At 40.2% G+C, this 21985-nt stretch overlaps 1 protein-coding gene across 1 annotated transcript; it reads right to left on the bottom strand.

Annotated features, from left to right (window-relative positions):
• Nucleotides 1-9856: 9856 nt before the first annotated feature.
• Nucleotides 9857-21019, bottom strand: ushbp1 (Usher syndrome 1C binding protein 1). Its single transcript, XM_074634805.1, has 14 exons — nt 20815-21019; nt 19605-19828; nt 19273-19400; nt 17948-18111; nt 17474-17662; nt 17062-17309; nt 15683-15823; nt 14856-14944; nt 14590-14725; nt 14068-14302; nt 12819-12977; nt 11281-11378; nt 10743-10865; nt 9857-10420 (listed from the first exon to the last, which is right to left on the bottom strand). The coding sequence occupies exons 1-14, from the start codon at nt 20890-20892 to the stop codon at nt 10255-10257; spliced, it is 2178 nt and encodes a 725-aa protein (XP_074490906.1). The 5' UTR covers nt 20893-21019; the 3' UTR covers nt 9857-10254.
• Between the last annotated feature and the right edge of the window lie 966 nt (nt 21020-21985).

Raw genomic sequence — 21985 nt, 5'->3', positions numbered from 1 at the left:
ATCTTTATGACAGTCGACCCGTCATCTGTTGTTTTTTTAGTTAATTGTTCATTTTGGTGGATGAGAAAGAGAATAGGAATATAAGACTTCGAGGAAATTAAAATGTCCAGTATTTCTTTTACAGGGACACCACTAACCAAAGAAACATTTATTTCATAGACATCCTCTATACATCATTAACATTTGTTTGATGTCAACGTCACTGTGAGTTGCTACAAAATGTAATGGATTATGTACCGTTCCTTGATTGCGAAATGTATTTTCATGTTAATATAAACAATGTAATATAAACTACTAAATGCATCCATCGCATATGACCGATCGCAACATGAAAACGTGTGACGTCAAACTAAACAAGACTGGATCAGTTAAATATTAGAGAGGAAACTCCTTTAGTGTTAAAAATAAACTGACTGATTGTTTTTGTTTTTAAAAACAAACTCATTAAAAGTGAAGCAAACATAACCTCCGCTGAACACGAAATATTCACAGAGATGTCAAGTTAGTTCATACATTGTCTTTTGTAAATGCTGCTTCTTGGGGAATGCAGATTTCTAACAAATAACCACTTTAAATTAACTTGTTAACTTTGGAGCACATGAACAACAAGGCAAACATTTTCAGTCTTTGAATCTTGTAAATAAGACTCTCTGAAGCTTTGAGACGTGTGGAATAAATTAAACATTTACAGGATTTGAGTCATAGAAAAGTACAATAAAATAGTTCTAAAAAAGCAGAACAAATAATTGAAAATAATAATTAGGATTATGTCAAGAATATTAATATGGTAATATCAGTTTTTCATAGTAAAGCAGACCACAGTGAGTGCGGTGTGGCTGCAGGAGGTTGGACCATTGACCTTTCTGAGTGTCCATGGTTGCAGCTACTGTTTGTGTGTGTTTGTGAGTGAGTGTGTGTGTGTGTGTGTGCGTGTGTGGGTGTGTGCGTGTGTATGTGTGCGTGTGTTTGCGTGTGTGTGTGTGTGTGTGTGTGTGTGTGTGTGTGCGTGTGTATGTGTGCGTGTGTTTGCGTGTGTGTGTGTGTGTGTGTGTGTGTGTGTGCGCGCGCACAAACAGACACAGTGCATTTATGTCTGTTTGAGTGTGCATATGTTATAGAAGCGTCACTGTGCATTGAAATGTGTGTTTTGTATGTCTGAAGCAAAGTACCCTTGTGCACAAGTGTACCCTATATGCCTTATTTATCTGGGATATATCTAGTGTGTGCGTGTGTGTGTGTGTGTGTGTGTGTCAGTGTGTTCTTTGCTCTTTGAACTGCGGGTCAGGAATGCAGCTGCTCTCAGCGTGAAGTCGACTGTGGCGGAGTCTGTGCATTCTCAACACAGTCAGGAGTCCAGAGCCACCAGAGTGAAGCAGACAAACCTTCACTACACTCACCTGAACACTGCATACACACACACACACACACATACACACACACACACACACACACACACACACACTGTACACACTGACATGCACAGGAACATGACAACACACCTCTAATGTAAACGTTCCCTTTAAAGTGGCAATCTCGTTAAGTCACTATCTATAGCCAAATGAGGTAACATAATGGTGATTGAGCCTATGGCCCATTGATGAATGTATTGCAATATTTATATATTTGCATTATTATTATTATTATGAAATGTGTCTGTGGTGACATTCATAGAAAATAACAGTGTTTCTCCATTGTATACGAACACAAAATGGAACTAAGCACACTTTTCTGAAAACTTGAAGCTCATTTACATAGAAATAGATTTTTTCTATTACTATGCTCATGTATCAACAATAATGGTGCCTTCAAATGAAACTCGTGAGCTCCTTTTAACAACATGGGAAGTCGTGTACACAATATGCTTGGCGTTCAAGTGGTTAAGTCGTGACAACACCGCTGCTAAGCAACGGCAATATTTACTCTCGGTGCCCAGAGGCTAACAGTTTAGCCTGCTAGCAAGTGAGTAACATAATGCAGGAAATGACATAATGCCAGAGGAAAAAGATGAGAATGGGAATATAAACATTTGATATATTATAAAATTACGAAGAAAAACAATATACATTACAATATATTCACTTATTATGTGCCGAAAAATTAACTTCCATGGCCTCCGCCATTTCTGACAACGTCAACAAACACGTCACAACTCGTGAACTCTGAGCTTTCAGAAACTTTCTACTACGAGGTCGTGAATACAACAAGAGGGAGGCGTACATACACACACATACACTCTTCTCGTGAACACGGTAAACACGACCCCATTTAAACGCATCAATACAGCAAATGAAAATATGTTACTGGAATATTTCCCCAAATATCGGCTTGGATGTATTTGCTATCAGCTGTTGTTGGTCCATCAGTGTATTGGCATTGGCAGTACAGTAACAAGGAAGGACTATTTATTATAATATTTCACATGTAAGTGGTTAAATTGCTAAACAGGTGTGTTTACATCATTTATTTGGTCTCTCATGCCATTTGGTTGGAAGGACTGGATGCTGTCAACATTGTTTTACGAGAGCTTGTGTTTGAGCGATTTAGCATGTGCTTTACACATTTCTATTTTATGTTTTATGAATTTTTACGTCAAACTCTGTGTGCTTTGTGTGTTTCACTCGGCTGCAAGGCAAATCTCCCCTTGGTGACAATAAAGTTCAAACTAAAGTCACGACAAGGCTCTGTTGACATGGAAACACACAGACATACTTCCATGATATGTATATACAGGTTTAACCAGCTGAAGCCCTGTAGGCTGTAAGAGCTGCTTCTATAATCTCCTCACCTGAACAGAAGAGACTTGTGTCAGTGTATCAGAAGATCAAACCACACATTATAGCATTTACTGCTGCAGTAGCTCACTTCTTGCTGTATTTGTTTTTAGAGAATAAAAACAAAAACAAAATATTTTTTTGTACATTTACTAGGTGTGACTTTGGTTTGAAATAATGAAGGTGATTCTCAGCAAAAGGTGGCCTGCTTATTGATCTGAAAGTGTGTTAACTGCACGAGTTAAAGTGCAGAGGAATCTGAAAACTGGGGTTAAACTTTAACTCTGAGGACTAACTCTGGGTGAACAAGCAAGAGCACATGACTCCGTGCTCCTTCCTCATTAGCCTCTGCTGCCCTTTGGCCCAGAGGCCATAGGAAAAAAAAAATCATCTCTCTCCCCTCTCACAACACTCTCTCCATCCTCGGGCCTTTGACCTCAAGTGAATGACGGAGCAATTTAAAATACACAAGGCAGTGGAACCTGCCAAAGAAAAACATCTGCTGTGGTGACTCCAGAGCAACACACAGCGTCCAATCAATATTTGCCCTCCTCTCCGCCCAGGACCTGCTCGAGATGGTGGGAAACTTCCCATTTGGTGTGTGGTGTTGTCATTCAAATCAGCTATCTTGTGTTTGCTGTGAACAAGGTATCCACCCATTGTTTGTAAAAGAGTCAATAGAACTGTTTACTGTAATGGCAGTGGAGCTTTTTCCTCCATGTGTCTGCTGTAAAGATAAGAATGAGTTTAAACTGAGTTGCTCTGCTCAACCACTTTGAACTCTGATGTTAACATTATTCCTCTTTTATTTTTCAGTAGCTTCAAAGTTACATATGTGTCTTCCAGATCAAGATATACTCAAGCGGCAACCTCCGGTGCTGAGAAATGAAGCCAATGCGGAAGTTCATCAAATGGCCACTTGAGGCTGTCTCCAAAGGTGAGTCAATCCCCATAGTCCCCCATGTTAAAATGCCCAATATTACAACAGAAGTAAGCATGTTTACAGGTACAAAAAACGGTTTTGGTCTCTGTAGGTAATATCCCCTTTCATAACAACTGTATGGGGGGTGAATTTTTATATAACGCTTAAGGCTTAAAGGTCAGTATAATTGAGGGCGTGGCCGCTTTAAGGTCGCTAGCTCCTATCTGTCTGCTCTGCTGCGTCACCCGACCCGCCTCAGCTCCGCCGACGATCCACCTCTTTGCACATTTTTGGATTAGCAGGGAGTTAGGCTGTGTCATCACTGCCAAGATGGCGACGGCTGGAGCCGCCCACTTTGAGCTTCACAATTGCTTTTCAGAAACCTACGGGTGACGTCACAGAGACTACGTCCATATTTTATACAGTCTATGGATATAACTCACTTTAGGAATAAATGTTATTAAAGCTGCAGTGGGTAGAATTGTAGCATTTTATACATATTGTTTTTGTATGGAACGCCATTATGGTCGTAATTGCTTTTATGCTTTGTTTTCTTGTGATAATGAAATGTCATGAACGAAGCATCAAAATGTCAGTTTATTCAACATGATGTATGGTGGATCATGACTTAATTTTAAATGATGCTTTGAAGTGTCATTGTGCTGACAGTAAAAGTTTATAATGATGGGCCCGCCAAAGGATCCATGTTGTTGAAGAGGCTGATGTGTACTAGATGTGAAAATGATAACCGTTGACAGATTGTCGATATGATAGCCCGTTTAAAAGATAAACATGCTTTGCTTTTAACAGACAGGGCATTAACCTAACACTCTGTGTAGCCACAACAACTTGATCGTGTTCCCAATCACCAAGTTCAAGCTCTCGTAAATCTGAGTCCAATCTGTTGCTCCCTGCTTGTGCCCTCTGCTATCGGCAGACATTGCCTGTAGGTCAAATAAGGTGCTTAGGATGAAAATTAACCTAATCAGCTCTTTGAAGACGACTCAAATGCTTTAACGGGATTAGGACGAGGCCACTCCCCCCGGCCATCTCTCCTCTCTAAACACCTTATGCTGTAATCTACCGCTCACAAACTGACGAGCTAACTGACCTCTTTAGATCATCTGCTCTGTTATTGCTCTAGACACTGATCTGTGTTCAGCTCCAGTGTGACTTCACTACAACGGCTTTTTTATGTAAGGTACATCACAAAAACATGTTAAGCTCCATTCAGGTGCTCAGGCTATCAAGTTTAGTATATTTATGTTTTTATTAATTTACTCACATTAAGCATTAAGGAAGAGACTTCTCCACTACATACCATACTTATGTCGATTTTATGAGTTTTTTTCCCCACCCCTTTTATATCAATGAGGGTAGGCTAACTAGCAATTACACCTGCCAGCATCACAAACCACATCCTCCAAAATTACCATACAGTTGAATCAACACCTCTCTAAAACAGTTTCAACAATAACTGAACAATATAACCTTCATAAGGATTTATTACAGGTCTGTTGTATTTGATTAGCTTGGTGTACCTAATAAACTGACAACTTCTTATTTTCAGGTGATTATACACTAAAGAAAACATACTTATTAATAATATATTCCATTTCTGCCATTAGTTCCCCCTCACTGTTACACACTGGTCCTTTAAAGCATTAGTTCTGGCTTGTTGAAGGACTCTCCATTGTCACTTAGTTTTGTAATAGTGCTAAATCCTAATGGAAAATTGTCCTTTCATTGTTTTAATGTTTTCCAACAAAAATAATATCTTATTTAGTTTGAATAAATAAAGGACAAAATAAAAGCCTTCCTGCAGTAAGCGTGCCAAGTGCTCATTGAATTGATCCAATGATCCAGGATGAATTTCAGGCATCAAAACAACTTTCTTAACCTCTAGACAAGCAGTCAATCCTTTAATAGGAGCTTGAGCATGAAAATCCCCATAATTGGACTTCGTTTCACCGGCAACAAGATTTCACTCTTTATCTGGTGGTTGTGATGGTCGGTCTGAGCTGTTTGCTGTCATTATCTGAGTGGGCGAGAGCACAATAAGCGGATGTGATCGGCCATTTGATTGAGGTCAAATCTCTTACTCCATGCCAATTGTACCCCCCATCCTCCTGACCTCTCCACGGGCCGAGTGGTGTCAGAAAGCTCAGGAGAGAGGTGTCAGGTCAGCGTGGCACAGAGCGGAGAATAGAGAGGTATAGACAGGAGGAGGAGATGAGTGGGGATATGGAGTGGCTGTGACAGGTGAGCTAATGGCTTTGAGGCAGAGAGGGTGCAGGCTGTGATCTCTTTATACAGCTTACAGAGAGACAAGTTATTAAAATGAGGAACGGATGCAGAGAGTAAATGAGTTGACCTTAAGCCCCTAGGTCACTGCCCCTCCCTTCTTGTGGATGTGTGTGTATGTGTGTGATTGCGTCCACCCCCCACACTGATTGACAGCCTCTGTCGTTGTCTAATAATGGTTTGAGCATTTTTCCCAGGCACTGAAAAACTCCCCTATCCACAGGCTTGAATGCTGGCTGTTACATGTGGGGGTTTTAAAATGTGTCCAGAGATGTGGAGCTTAAATGTTACCAGATGAGAGTGTTACAGCCTCTATACACCCTACAAAAGAAATGACCACCAAATCAGTCCGTTCTCATGTGCTTTGTTTGACTTTCTTATCTCACTTGTTCCTCAGTGCACTTTTACAAAAATGTATTTCAATGCATATTTCATCACACCTACAATTATTTTATCATGGGCAAGATTAGATTAGATCGTTCATGCTTTGATGTAGGGTCAAGGTTAGAACAAGGTTTTAATCATTCAACATAGAAATGTTGAGTTGTTTGAATAACATTTATTTAAAAGCAAAAACCTGCAGCAGTTCAATTAGTTCCAAAGGGAGAAAGTTACATAAACTCAAATACTGTATTGAAGTATGACTTGTATGTACTTTACTTGAGTATTTCTGTTTGATATTTATACTCCACTACATGTCCGAGGGAAATGTTGTTCTTTTTACTCCAGTACTCCACTGACAAACATTTTTAAATCATGAGAATTTGAAGTAATCATACATGACGACAGTCCTAATGCTGTAATACTGAGATAGATTTGCTCAACTACTGTACTTAAGTAGTAATTTTGAGGTACTTGTTCTTAACTTGACTATTTTCATGCTCTGCTACTTTGTACTCTCTACTCTACTACATTTCATCGGGGAATATTGTACTTTTAACTCCATTTATTTGAAATCTATAATTAGTACTTACTTTGCTTATTATGATTTAGGGCTGTAACTAACAATTATTTTCATCGTCGATTAATCTGTTGATTATCTTCTTGATTATTCGATTAGTTGTTTGGTCTATGAAATGTCCGAAAATTGTGAAAAATGCCAAAAAACAGTGTTTCCCAAAGCCCAAGATGAAGTCCTCAAATGTCTTGTTTTGTCCACAACTCAAATATATTAAGTTTACTCTCATAGAGGAGTAAAGAAACCAGAAAATATTCACATTTAAGAAGCTGGAATCAGAGAATTTTGACTTATTTTTTCTTAAACAATTACTCAAACCGATTAATCAATTATTAAATTAGTTGCCGATTAATTTAATAGTTGACAACTAATTGATTAATCAATTAATTGTTGCAGCTCATTATGATTTTATATTTAAAAATCATACGATGAGCTTATTAAATACAATTCATTGGTATAGATTAAACTACTTACTGTAACAATATATAAAGTGGTCCAAAGGAGCTCCAGCATGAATTAACAATCATATATTGTAGTATATGATAATGAATCACTAACCAGGGCCATTTCTCTGCAGAATGAGTACTTTTACTTTGATAATTTATGTACATTCTGCTGGTAATACTTATGTACTTTTACTTAAGTAAGCTTTTAAATGCAGGACTTGTAATGACGTATTTTGACATTGTTGTACTGGTTCTTTCTTTGAGCCATGAAGGATAAAAATACCTTTTTCTTTTCATAATGTGGCCTCTTTGATACGAGAGTCACCCAGAGGTTACAATAATCATGTTGTCTAAAAAACCTTTGATGAACTCAGAAGCTTAACATAGATCTTAGAGAGAGCGAACACAAAATGGAATGATAATTGTATCGTCTGCTCTAATGGCAGTTATTACAACAATAGCGATGGTGACCTGGAGGTGTTGGGGGAGCGGCGAGGACAGGCCCTCTGCGGTGACCTCTGCTCGGGAAAGGGCAAGCTCAGGCAGGAGTCAGGGCGTCAGGGGCTCGCCACCTCGTCTGGCGCTCTGAAGCCTCCATTCACAAACTAACACAACAGCCAGGCATCACTGTGACCCTGTGGGTGTGACACTCAACCTTTGCCTTAACCTCCTGACCGCCGGTCACAGCTGCAGCTGACCGGCTCGGGTGGGTCAGGGCAGGGGGGTCGGCTGGAGGGGGGAGGGAGATGATTGAGAGATGAGCGAGGAGAGAAGATGGAGGTATGAGTGGAGTAAAGAGCGAAGGATGGGTATGAAGAGGGGGTAAGAGTAAGCTGGGTTTTTTAAAGGTTGGTTCACCCAAATGACATTGTTTTTTCTCAATTACTGTTAGTTGTGTCTGTCTGTACAGATAGTTTTAGTTTTATTCGTACAGATTTTGAAATATCTGGCATACCTGTACTTACATTTTTATTTGGTTTTCAAATCTGGGAACAATAACATGTGACAGTAGCACAAACACAACATACAGATACATTCTTATTTCCAATTATTACACATTTAAAGGTAGGGTTGGTAAAGATTTAAAAAACATTTTTTTTTTATATTAGTAGAAATTCTGAAACGACAGACTGTCAGTCTTGCCGACTTGGCGACTTTCTCGCTATATTCAGGGACTAGAGAGGGAGCTACTGCTGCGAGCTTCTTTCATCGGAAAAGAGTTGGCAACAATGGACTGGGTTTTCAGTTGGATCATTTTTAAAAATCTAGTGTACTCTTGCCAGATCACCGACCCGGCCTTAAAAGCGTTAATAGGGTTGTCAAAGTTAAACCAATAGTGACTCTTTAACGCAAATTTGTTTTAACTAACAAATCTACTGTGATACCAGCTTGTTTTGAAGGATGCTAAATAACGCTCCACACTTAGGCTAAATTTTGGCGAGGAAAAACTGTCATGGCCATTTCCAAAGGGGTCCCTTGACCTCTGACCTCAAGATATGTAAATGAAAATGGGTTCTATGGTACCCACGAGTCTCCCCTTTACAGACATGCCCACTTTATGATAATCACATGCAGTTTTTGGCAAGTCAGCACACTGACGCACTGACAGCTGTTGTTGCCTGTTGGGCTTCAGTTTGCCATGTTATGATTTGAGCATATTATTTATGCTAAATGCAGTACCTGTGAGGGTTTCTGGACAATATTTGTCATTGTTTTGTACTTGACAAATCTCCCTTTGAGGTACATTTTGAACAGATAAAAAAATGTGTGATTAATGTGTGATTAATTTGTAAATTTCTGTCTCTGCTTGAGGCTTACGGCTCGAGGCTACATTAACTGCTACTAGCATAAAACGTCAGAATCTACGACTGAACTGTTGACGGTCAAGTTGCATCGTGGGTAATGTAGGCACCGGGTTTTGATAAGGAAGGGGAATGTATGGAATGAAAAAGATCATTTCTTTGGTTCTGCTGCTTGATATAGGACTAGGATGATTAATCAATAGATCACTCTTTTTAACTCTCCAAAAAAATCTAATATCAAGAAATTGCTCTTTTCCAAGAGGATCAGCTTTACACCAACTTCTTTTTTAGATTGCTAAAAGCCAACCATTGAAGAGAAGTGGAAATAGTGAAAGGCAGAGAGCGCTATGGAAGTGTTAAGAAGACAAATGGGCTGGCCGTACATTTTGTGTGCACATCAGCCATTGTCCTGGCCCCCATCCCCCTTCTTCTCTGAGCTTTGTGACGGCAGCACGGCTGGCCGGGAGTGGCTTTATACAGTCGGCCTGTATGGGAAAAAGGACATGTGCACTCTCGAGGTCAGTCCCGAGGTCCTCTGAGGGTTCAGTCCTTGAATCAGCCTCACACATTCATGACTGCATGACAGCTGTTTCTCTGAAATAAGGAATGTGTCTTGTGATGTGTGAGTCCTGTTGGACAAGTTAAGCTCTGGATTCCTTTTTCAGTTTATTGGTGACTCTCACAAGGGTTGAAAAGGCAGAACTGACATTTGATGTTTCCATGTTCTACTGCCTTACATACTCTATATACTGTATTTACCTCCCAATGCCTGAACGAACAGCTGTAGATGTCATTAATGGGTTAACAGATAAATAGATGAAAAGGTACAAATCTCTTTACAAGGATAGAAAACTGAGTAACAATATAACTTCTTAGCATATCTTATTAACAAGACTAAGAGTCTAAAGCCATATGTGTGTGTACGCTAACATGCTCACAATGACAATAACTCCACAAATTATAAAAATACATATGAGCCACTTGAATTCAGCAGGGCGGCTGATAATAGCTGTTAATATAATGTCCATATATTCTAGTGGATCCAGCTGAATCACAGAACCGTCTCTTCCCTCCTCCACTCCAACGCCTCCCCTGCAGCTTTCGGTGCTCCACTCTGGTGCTGGTGACTCTCCGTCATGGCCACCACTTTCTGCTCCAGCCTCCACACCTGCTCCCGGTACTTCCTGCGAATCTGCCGGTACGAACTCAAGGCTTTACTGGAATGGAAGAAACACACCCAGCAAGATACAATTTAATACTCTCACATTAACAATGACACTACAAAACTTGTTTTTTTAGCTTCAGCCCTGTCTGTAGGATAATGTGCAAGGCAAAAGCATGTAATAACAATGACCTTCTTGCTTTAGGCATGTCATTTTCACGCCGGTTCTTGTGACATCCCTAACTGACACAGTATCCAGCGGGTCTATTACACGCTTCGGTGTGTTATCGGGTTGTTAGCTTTAGTTATACATGCAGCCAGATGATGATGAACAAAGACAAAAACAAGCTATTGAACACCTTTCTTGTGATAGTTACCTGTGAGCTTGTGAGAGCCGAGCAATGTGCTCTCCGTTGTCCCTCCTGTGCGAGGAGCTGTCTGACAGAGCTGTGTTTAGAGAGTCTTGGACTAAAGCCAGTCTTTTCTTCAGGGCTTGTTCCCTGAAAGCAAAAGTAAGATCAGATGAAACAAAAGGAAATCTATCATAAATGTCTTTATGATGACCTTAGAGGGAATGTGATGTAGAGGGCTAACAGCAGAGCTTCGTTTAGAAGTATTCACTACTCGAGGTCAGAAGAAGAAAAGGATGCTCTCTGAAGCACCTGATGGAGACAACAAGAAGCACTTTATGTCCAAAGTCTGTATTTCTGCTGATAGTGTTCCTAAGCAACAGATAAAACCAGGCAACACATGTCTCCATGATTCATTTTCAACTACTTTCATCGGGTAGCTTTTTTCATTTATCTGTGAAAACCTAAATTTCTCCAAGTGACATTACATTCAATAATTTACCAGGCTTCCTTGTTATTTCCTCGTTGGTATAGTGTTTTACGCAGAGAAATGACAATGTCTCACCTTTGCAGGACGGCCTGCAGCTCTTTCAGGATGGGTCTGGTTCGAGGATCGACGATGTCCGCATCACTACCCAGTTTACCTGCATTTTCACAGATTCTCTGAAATGTAACATTCAATTACGATTATCTTTAATGCTCAAAAGGCATTCCTCATTCAATTCTCTATCAACGAACACGGAAGACACAGTTATAAAGCAGTGTTACAGGGTTGTGAGCAGTTCAATCAAAGAATGATTGTCCCCCTCATAGATTGTTTCATTTCAATGGGTTTTAGAGGCCTGTAGGGGAAAACATATCCAATATGTTTCAATAAAAAAGATTAGAGAAAAGTTAGAAAAAAATCTACTTCAGTGGAGCAGAAATATGATATATAGCCTATATTTTTTCTTATTCCCCATCTTGTTAATCACTTTGCGACGCCTCAGATTTATCTATCTTTGTAGGGACCCGACTGTTCTAAAGAAAAAACTGTGCGGAACAGAATAACATCATTTACTTTGCTGCAACCAGAAGCCAGTGCGATTTTGGTTGAAATAGTTAACTGGATCTGTAAGATAAGTTATTGAGCACGACCATGTGCATCTAGACGAAACCTTTACTCTTTTAAAGGTGTAGTGTATAGGATTTAGCGCCATCTAGTGTTGTGGTTGCACATTGCAACCTACTGAGTACCCCTCTACTCACTCCTCTGCTGCGGTAACGTGAGTCGCTGAGTGGTAACACCATTCGCCTTTCTCAGAGGCCATCCTTAACATAATAACACTACTTTAGGAGTTACGGAAGTCAGACGACAGCTGGTAGTAGCGCGGCTTTGCACTCTGTGGCTCACGTTACCGCAGTTTCACAAGCGTGTTGGAGAACTACGGTGGCTTTCAGGTAACCAAAGGCTCTCACCGGAGCCAGTGTTTGGTTTGTCCGTTCTGGGCTTCTGTAGAAACATGGCGGACTCTGTGAAGAGGACCCGCTCCCTATGTAGATATGAAGGGCTCATTCTAAGCTAACGAAAACACAACGATTCTTAGTTTCAGGTGATTATACACTAATAAAAACATAGTTATGAATATTATATTCCATTTCTGCTAATGGATCCTCCGCAATGTTACACACACTGTTCCTTTAAACCATTAAAAAATGAATATTGAGGAAGAAACCAGTTTAAGAGAGACATTTTAACCCTTAAGGCACAAAAGTCTGCGAACCCCTTTTTCTGATGCCCTGTGTCTATACAGTAATAGACAGAAAGCTGTGTTAACTTAAACTAGCTGTTCAGCTCTTTCTCGTCTGACAATGACAGAGGTGTGTGGTGCGGTATGAATATGTGCCCAGCAGAAGACCTTGTGGAACCAAAATATCCCTCTTGGCCTGGAGGGATTCTGCTTTGGTAGATGTGTGATTTCCCATGTGTTACACCCAGATTTGAATCGGGTCTGCCACAGTGGACCAACGTCCTGCTCCCTCTTGCTCGTTTCACCTTGACTTTGTAGTATTTGATTAATTTTTTTAAAAAGTCTCTGTTGCTGCTGTAGGAGTCTGTCCTACCTGTTGTTCAGTCTTACGTTCTTCCATCTCCTCTCGGAGGGTTTCTGGAGCGAAAGCTCCAGCTGCTTCCTGGGCCTTCTGGGCCATTAAACCCCACTCCAGACACCGCAGCTCTTTCTCCTTGAGGCGGATTAGACCTCGCAGATCTGACATCTCCTCCTGAAAAAATGAACCACAGTATACAAAGAATTGAACGCAGATACAGCGTAAGAAAAGCTGTGTGTGTAGTAGTGGCAGAAGCACAAGGTGTATGATTTAATCACAACCAGTAGGTTTTTTTACGTACACTTTTGAGGTTGTTGTTGGAGGTTAAAGCCCCAATGTGTAAAATGTTATATGACTTCTGTATTGGTATTGGTCACCCTAAGTTTTCTTATGTAAATTCATGGTTATCTGTTTTATCCCAAGTCCCCAGCTGGAATCAAACTGTGGAAATTGGGATTATGTTGTATGCGCCTTAACAATTCGACTGTCCAGCCCGGTCGCACTAAATGGCGTATGAATGATACGGTAATTTGCAAGTAATTTCGCGGGGCAATAAGAACGCCATTTTTGCTTTTGGCATGTCATTTGTACGCCATGTAGTCTGTATTGGCTGCAATGCAAACGCATCCGCGTAAATATGCTACAGTCAGAGCTAGTGATGTAAATTAAAAAGTGAGGAAGACGAGTGGGAGGGGAGGTGGATGGGTCAAACAGACACTTCTGTACTTCTGTTACGTTGTTTCTGTGCATATTTTACGTAGACGATGTACTTATATTAAGCCTACAGTAGCCATTACTGTAGTTTTGTTGCGTGGCGTAAAATGACTCGCGAACAGGCTAAATTATGACACATGGAATGTCTTTTTAACGTCATACTATTTATACTCCTTCCCATGAGATTGGGTTGGACTATCAGGATACCCACACTTCAGGTTTTGAACAATTTAAACAATAGCGAGGTATAATGTCTTGTTTAATTATTGTTAGAGGTACTGGATAGATAGATGGAGATCTGCCAGCAGTGTTTTGTACATATACTGTATGTACACTACAAACACTGTTTTGGCATTGTGAGCCAAAAGTAAGTGTAGTGTTATGTACTACAATATAGATTTTGCCTCAAACAATTCACCCAAAACAACTATGACATTAGGCAAAAGACACTTTTTATCTACTTTTATCTCTTTGCATGGAAAGTTTTGACTGGTTGTTTTTCAGTTTCAGATGTCGATTTTTAAATCATAAAGCAGGACACAGCTCCTACCCTGACAGAGATGAGTTCATAGAAGAGGGAACCCTTCTCTTTCTTGGTATCAGGAGGTTTGGCGTTATCTTTAGTCACATGTCCCCCTCTTGGTCCAGCCAGGTGACCAGTTTCGGGGCTCATTTTGCCCTCGACTCCTGGGCTCGGCTTAGGTAGACAAATGGCGGCCCGATCCCTCTTCAGGCGCTCAATTTGCTGACGGAGAAACGCCTCTCGCTCCACCAGCTCAGGTGTCCTGTGGAGTTACAGATAGTGAGTGACCTGACACAAACGTGGTCCAAGAAGTGGCCCTTTATTAATTCAGAAGTTCTTTATTATTGCCACACTTCATTGAGTCATACCAGATAGCTTTTGAAACATACAGTTAATAGCATGTAGAGCTTTGGTGGCGGGACAGAATGATTTGTAAAAATGTTATCCTTTCTATTTGCAATTTCAGTCTGTCAACATTGAGAGACATTTTCCTTTCTACCCACTCCTATTACTGCGCTTGAATGTACAAAGAGCACTTTAAAACGTCACCTCTGCCCTGTGTGACTCTGTGTTTCCGTCTCCTCTGTGACTCCTGCTGCTGAGAAGGAGGTGGACAGCTCTTCAGTTCCCATTTTCATGAGCTGAGCTGATGGACTGTCGGGCTGCTGCCTGTCACCCACTGCCTCTGATGAGAGGAAAAACTGTGAGCCTTGACTGTGTGTTTTGTGTGTTTGTGTGTGTGAATGACATGCATACCTACTGTGTATATAAGTGCACTGAGTTGTAAGCAGTATTAAAACACGGTATTCAAACACCTGCTGAGTCTGTCTGCAGAGGAATGCTTTGCTGCTTCTTGGCGTCATGAAGTGACAGCAGCTCGCTGTAGGCCTCTTCACACTCCTCACTGTCAATCACAACCACAAAGACAAAATACGACCTCAGTACATGAGAAGAACCTCAATTAAAGTGGCAGTAGGCAGTATATTTTTGGCATCATTGGGCAAAAAATTCCATAATAACCTTTCAGCATATTGTAATTCAAGTGTTCTGAGAGAAAATTTGACTTCTGCACCACCTCATGGCTCTGTTTTCAGACTTTAAAAAATCTACTTTGACCAATCACAGGTCATTTCATTGAGAAAGTGTTCCCATTGGCTGTGCTCCGGTCATGTGACCAGAACTTGGCGTTCCTTCACCAGATTTCACAATGGCGGCGGCGTCACAAACTTTCTCATTTTACAGCTAAACCGTACACTACAAGATGTTTCTGAAAACATTTGAGGCGAGAAATAGGCATTAACGTAACATAATATTGATTCATATTTGATCAGCGCTTCCTAATTTGACTGTTTGGTCGGAGTTCAGATCAGCTCTTACTGTTTGTTTTCCTCCGGTTTGTGAAATCTTGCAGATGCCGTTAGGAGCACCGGAGGACACAGAGGCACATGATTTTTTTCAGGTTACCTGTTTCATGTACTACTAGCAACCGTTTTATAAAAATAACCTTTCTTAATCATATTTGCTCCAATCTCTTCTACTTCAGCTTTAATACTGTTAGATTGCTGACCTGTACACATTCATTATTTTGAATGTCCTTGAACGGCTTTTGTATGTGTGTGTTAGCTGTGTTTCATGTGTGTACCAGTATCTGAGAGCCATCTGCAGGGCAGAGCAGTCAGCCTCCAGTCTGTTTAGTGTAATACTGATCAGTTCTGACTCTCCCTTCCTTCGCTCCAGAGCTGCAGTCAGACGTTCATTTCTGGACCTCAGCCTCTCAATGCACCTGGAATAATGAGGCAGAGGAAGAGAAGGAAATGAATTATACAAATAATAAAGCTTCTTTATTGGAAGAATGTGTTATCAGTGGTTATAAACCTCATAGATGTGGGTCAGAAGCATAGACTGCACATAAGAAGTGGACGTGGTCACCGTGACGTCACCCATTGGTTTGTCGACTGCTGTTTTGAAGCCTCGAGTTCAGCTTTTTGGCCATCGCAATCTTGGTTTTTGGCTGTCGCCATCTTGGTTATTGTGACACGAAACGGTGGAGCTAAGTACAACCGAACGCTGAATTCAATATTTTCAGGCAACCAATTAACTTTGATGAACTGAAAACACACTGTGAAAGGGTTAAAGTTCCAAGACGTAAACACAGTCAACTCCCAGACCCGACAACGCCGTGGTAGCGACCTGTCAATCACGAGGTAGCCATGCCCTAAAGCATACCCTGCTTTATGGTCTATTTGACTCTAAATGGGACCATAATTTACTAAATGAACATCATGCTGTATTGAAGAAGACTTGAAACTAGCGACTGAGACCATAAACTCATGTTTACAATGTTTACTGAGGTAATAAATCAAGTGAAAAGTAGGTTCATTTTCTCATAGACTTCTATACAATCAGACTTCTTTTTGCAACCAGAGGAGTCGCCCCCTGCTGGCTGTTAGAAAGAATGCAAGTTTAAGGCTCTTCAGCATTGGCTTCACTTTTCAGACCCGGAGTTGTTCACTGGTCAAAAGGGGCCTGCTATACCCACTAGTAGGTTTTTTATCATCGATTCACATGCTATTCACTGAAAGAAGGATTAAAAGGAGACAACAGTGACCTCTAATGACCGTAGTAATATGACAGGAGTAAAAGCAGAAGTCAGGCGCTGTAGTATAGAAAGCGTGAGACTCGTAGTTATTTTAAGCCAAAACACAATCTTTTCCCCTAAACTTAACAAAGTTGTTTTGTTGCCTAAACCTAAAGAAGCTGTTTTGTTTGTGTTCAAAACGTAACGTTTCATTCAGTTTTACGTGTTGGAACGTGTTGCTTTTAAGTTTTGCTTTTCTTTACAACATAGTAGGTGTGGTAGGCCACTATTTACCCACGTCTATGACACTTATAATGACTGATAACACTGATGCCTGACAAAGGTCACTGGACCAAAACTATTCAATAAATGTAATATAAGTGTTGACAGTGTGCTGTAGCTGATTGTAGTTGACATCCTGAGCAGCTCCTCCTCAGACTCACCTGTTCAGTCGTTCTGTCTCTGACTCCAGGCTGATGGGACTTGGACAAGGACTGCATGAGTTAACAGAGCCCACTGGAGAACCGTCCCCACCCAGCGACAGAGGTGTCACAGCTCTGGCTGCTCTTCTGTGGAGTAACGGTGAACCAGGGAAGGGAGGAGAGGCCCAGTCTGGACTGAGAGCGCCTGAAGTGGGCCGGTATGAAGGAGAGCGACTGCCTGACCTCAAGGCTTTATGGAGACCAACCAGCTGAAAGACCAGAGAAGAAGGGCAGCTACATTTCTTTTTTGAACTCATGAATTGTGATGAATTACCAAATGTGTATAGTATTTATGTACTCACACTTCTTAAATTGATTCTAGCATTTGTATATGTTGCCTTACTCCCATCATAAATAAAACCTTCTCCTCTACCTTGTTCTTCTCCTCTTCCATCAGGCTGAAGGTGCTCTGTGCTCTCTCCAGCTCCTCCTTGTGACTCTGCAAGGTGCTTCTGAGAGCAAAGTCTCGCTTCTCCAGGTCGAGGATGTCCTCCTGATACAGGTCCTTTGGCAGGCCTGAGGGGCAGGAAATCCCAAACTCTGTTTCCATCTCCTCCACCATCTGTAACCGGTGAGCCAAAATTACTAAAGGGGCCGTTGGGAGTCTAAAGATAGCCTGCACAATGACATGTTTTTCTCCTAAATTGGTAAAATTCAGACAGACACGGCAATGATTGACCTCTTTACGGCACATTTGGAATTAATAGTATTTTAAATTAGAGATTAGCGAAAGCTGGTTTTGCAAATATTGTCAGTAATCCTTTTAGTTTTTGTTGGAATGTGCAGCTTTAATAACAACAATTCAAATGAGTCAAGGATTCACGAGAGTTTATTACAGTGTAAATACCTGAGTGGCCTTAATCCAGCTCTCCTGGGCTGCTCTCAGATGCTCTCGGTGCTTGTCTTGGTCAGAAGCTGTGATGGGGGCAGCCCAGGACCTTTTACAGCTGATGGAGTCCTCCACTGATGATAAAACCTGCTGGAGTTTAGTCCACACCACACCACCGCTTCCTAGTGGAGGAAAAGTAGAGGTGCAGTTAATCATGTTGGAAAAAGTGAGAGGCAGAAAAATAAAGTCTAAAAGAATGGATTGATAAGGGTGTAATCTTTGTTTTAGATGTACTTACTGATAGAGGTAACTTCTATGAATATGAAGTCTTATAAGGGTATGAATATTTCTCAAAGAATATAAACAATGTTATAAAGAGTATAACACCAAAGTTTCTGTTTCTCATCAAAAGGGCATTGTTATATGGCCCATTGAGCGGAGTAATTTCCAAGCTCTTAATTGGTGGGAGACCAAGACCTATCTGATCATAATAATCAGCATATCAGAAAAATACTGACGTCAGTTCAGAGTTTTTTGTTTTTTTCAAAATCTACTTTTTCATGGAAACTAACTTTTCCAGAAATCTTAGTCAGACCCTAATAAATTCCTCATTCCAATTAAAATAAAAGAAGTTCACATGAAAATATTGCATAGATACTTCCCGTGTAATAAATTATTACATACATTTAAAGCAGATATTTCTTGAGTATGTTCTTTCTGTAAAACAGAAATTTAATACATTTCTTATTCTATGAGCGTACTTACTCTTCAATAGTTCTGGACTGAAGTTGAAGTTTTATCTAAGTTTTAATAGATTGACACCAATATTATAAGACATGGTTGGTGTTGTTGTTTCTGGATTGTAATATAGGCTCACAATCTGTGAACAATGCTCTCAAACTTATTTGTCTTGTTGGCAAATATCACATCCATGAGTTTAGAGTTCTTCAGATCACTCCTAATATCCGTCAGTTTTGTGTTGAACTACAATATCTCTTTGACTCTGTTTCTATGATAGCACCGAACAAAAAAGCTACTGAGACTTCTCAAATAATTGGAAAAAATACTTTCTCTGTACAGTGTATTAGTATTAGTAAAGTTTTATATCCTACCAGACTAGAAATAATAGAATAGTTTCTTTCTTTCTTTTCTTTTTTAGCTTACTGTGTACTACATTGTAACTATTTAAAATTTAAATAATACATCAATTGTTCTTTTGGACACAAGTTATTGTCCGACCTGGTTGGAGGAAAGATCAGCTACGCGCAGTACAGGTGCAAAACATACAAAAGATTTGTTCCACAGATTAAAAACAAAGTTATGTTAGTTGTGTCGGTGCCAACCTCGGTCAGTCAGTGAAGGTTTAGATGTGGCAGCGGTGTTCCTCTCTGGGCTGCTTCTGGTCAGCCTGTGGGACAGGAGGTCTGGAACCAGAGGCCTGGATGGTCCTGGCGGTCTCAGGTCTGGTTCACTGCAGAACACCAGCAGCATTAACATTTTTGCTCATAAATACTGTGTTTATATTTGATTATTGATGATAAAACGTGTAAGAACAAACAAAACACAGGTCCACCAAAATATGTATTTGAAGGGAACCAAAATTCATTCAGATCAATTTTCTGGCTCGTATCAGTGCTTCAGTTTCCTATCTAATTACCCTCTTCACTGACGTTACCTTGGTGCCTTTAATGAACCCATCTTTTTGTTCAGTTCAGCAATGATGCTGAGCAGCGTGCCCACTTCAGCCTCACACTGAGCCAGTTCTGCTGGTGAAGGCTCCACGTTGGCCGTGGGGTCAGAGCCCTCAGGGTCAAAGGTCATATGGTCGATGGGGGTCATCACCTCCCTGTCACACCCTGACCCAGCGTCCAGGCTGTCACATCGGACCAAACAGGAATCCTGCAGACACGTCAAGTTGTATTTGGATTGTTAGATTTATTTACTTTATCTGAATCATTAATTTAGCTTTTACTGACAAATTTCTTATTTTTCCCCTTCAGTTCTACTTGTTTACCAATAAAAAACACATAATGTGTATGTTCTTGCTGCCTGTTAATAATAATCTTCCATTGAAGAGTGGCTCATAATTAAACTTAGCAAAATAATGTGTCATGCTCTTGAACCAGACATTATTGCTGCACTGTTGAGTGGCTATTGTTTTGAGCAGCGGAAAAGGGGGAAACTAAAACATCCTGAGATCCAACTTCCTGTGTAGCAAATATTTGTGGACCAAAACATCTTTTGTTGTGCACAAAGAATGTAAGCTTAATTAAATTAGATCAAAGTGTTTCTCTATTAAGTAGATATAATACCTTTTATTTACCTTATACCTTAATACCTTATATTTAAATATGCCGAAATTATACAATTTGCAATGCCTATCTTTATATATTGTGCAGGCGATAGTTGGCGACATACTTTAAATTCCTTATCCAGCCGGTAATACATCCACAATACCCACCTCTTCCTATTCAGAGTCACAGGAAGGGTATTCAAGCATACACTGGGCAAAAAGCAAAGAAACACCCTGGATAGGTCACCAGCTAAACACTCACATTTACATTTTTTTTTGGCAGTCTCAAATTCACCAGAGTATTTGAACGTGGCATGTTGGAAGGATATCACTCATATAAACATTAAACATTCTGCTTATAATTCACAATGGTCAAATCAGGTTTCATGAGCTGCTGTAATTCTGTATAATCATTCACTTTGTAGATCTTGTTTAAGGACAAAGTGCGTCATCTTAGCCAGCCATTTCACAGATGACGAGTTTGAAGTACTCTACATTCTTATGTCAATTTTACCCAGTAAACATATAACGCTCCAAGTCATGCAACACGCAGTATGATACGTGACATATTTTCACTTTCATCATAACATACCTCCATACTTCTTGATCCTGATGTCTGCAGCAGTGATTTAGTTCCTGTTGTTGCTCTCCACTGCCTACAATTAAGCATTTAACAAAATGAGAGGATGTTTTTCTTCGGTCCTGCTGTTTTTGTGTTATTATATTTTCCAATAGTTAGTCAGTCACTGCTGCGGTCTGCTCTCTGCATGTCTGCCCAACAGTGTTTAGCGTGATGAGTGAAGTAAGTGGAAAACACTCAGAAAGTCATCCCCACCCATTCCCTGTGACTTTGTGTCCTTTCCTGTTTTGTCCACATTTAGCTTCCAAGCCTTTTCTATAGTCCACTCTATGAGTAAGCTCTTGATACTGTAGCTGCTCTGCAAATATACGTACTATGATGTTGTGTAATTAGAAAAATGCATGAAGTTTGGTCAGTTTGGACCGTGACACTGACTTAAGAAACGTGTTAAATTGTGTTTATCTCTGTTTACTGCAAAGACCATTTCAACTGTATTAATATACATACACTGAAAGCATTAAACCAAACATGAATTATACAAGATCATATATTCAACAACAGTTCCCACTTAATGTACGGATTTAATTCACCACACAATACTTTTTTTGTATATCAAGTAATGCAGACTACATTATGCAGTGGAAAATGTTACCCCTTACAAAAAATAAGTTTATTCAACTATGCTATTATTAAAACTTAAAATAAGAGAGTATTGTAATGGCAATTTTCATATCTGCAGTTTAACACTGTACCTTTAGATAATCTCAGGGCCTCACATGTTCAACTTCGTCACCATAGGATAGTGACCTGACATTTTAGTTCTCTGTAACTGCAAACAACAGATTGCTGAAATACTTGTTATGTCTTGTGATGCTCTGTTGTCTGCTGTGTGCTGACGCATTGATATACTTTCTATCCTTCTCTTCTTTTCTTCTTTGCACTTATCTTCGTGTTATGCTTTAAATGTATAAATACTGACTACTCTTTGTATTCGGGGCTCACTTGCCACAGTCCACAACAGGTGGCTGTGCTCGTGAGTCCATCTGCAGTCCATCTGCAGATGTTTTAGTTATTAATGTATGCCTTTTTATTAAATTCACTGAAAGACAAGTTGTTACGTTGGTTTGTGTCTTGTTTTAACAGAAACTGCCACCACAGTATGCTTTCAGATTACTTTTTATGT

This window comes from Sebastes fasciatus, chromosome 5 (genome assembly GCF_043250625.1).
Source record: "Sebastes fasciatus isolate fSebFas1 chromosome 5, fSebFas1.pri, whole genome shotgun sequence".
Lineage (NCBI taxonomy): Eukaryota > Metazoa > Chordata > Actinopteri > Perciformes > Sebastidae > Sebastes > Sebastes fasciatus.
Note: the sequence above shows the minus strand (reverse complement) of the source record. Positions and strands in the feature narration are given on the sequence as shown.

Coding starts and splice junctions, on each gene's coding strand:
- ushbp1 (XM_074634805.1), bottom strand. CDS start 20,892: ATGCTTAATTGTAGGCAGTGGAGAGCAACAACAGGAACTAAATCACTG. Junction 19,401..19,604: donor GGTTCATTAAAGGCACCAAG/GTAACGTCAGTG, acceptor GGTGTTCTGCAG/TGAACCAGACCTGAGACCGC. Junction 17,663..17,947: donor GCTGGATTAAGGCCACTCAG/GTATTTACACTG, acceptor CACCGGTTACAG/ATGGTGGAGGAGATGGAAAC.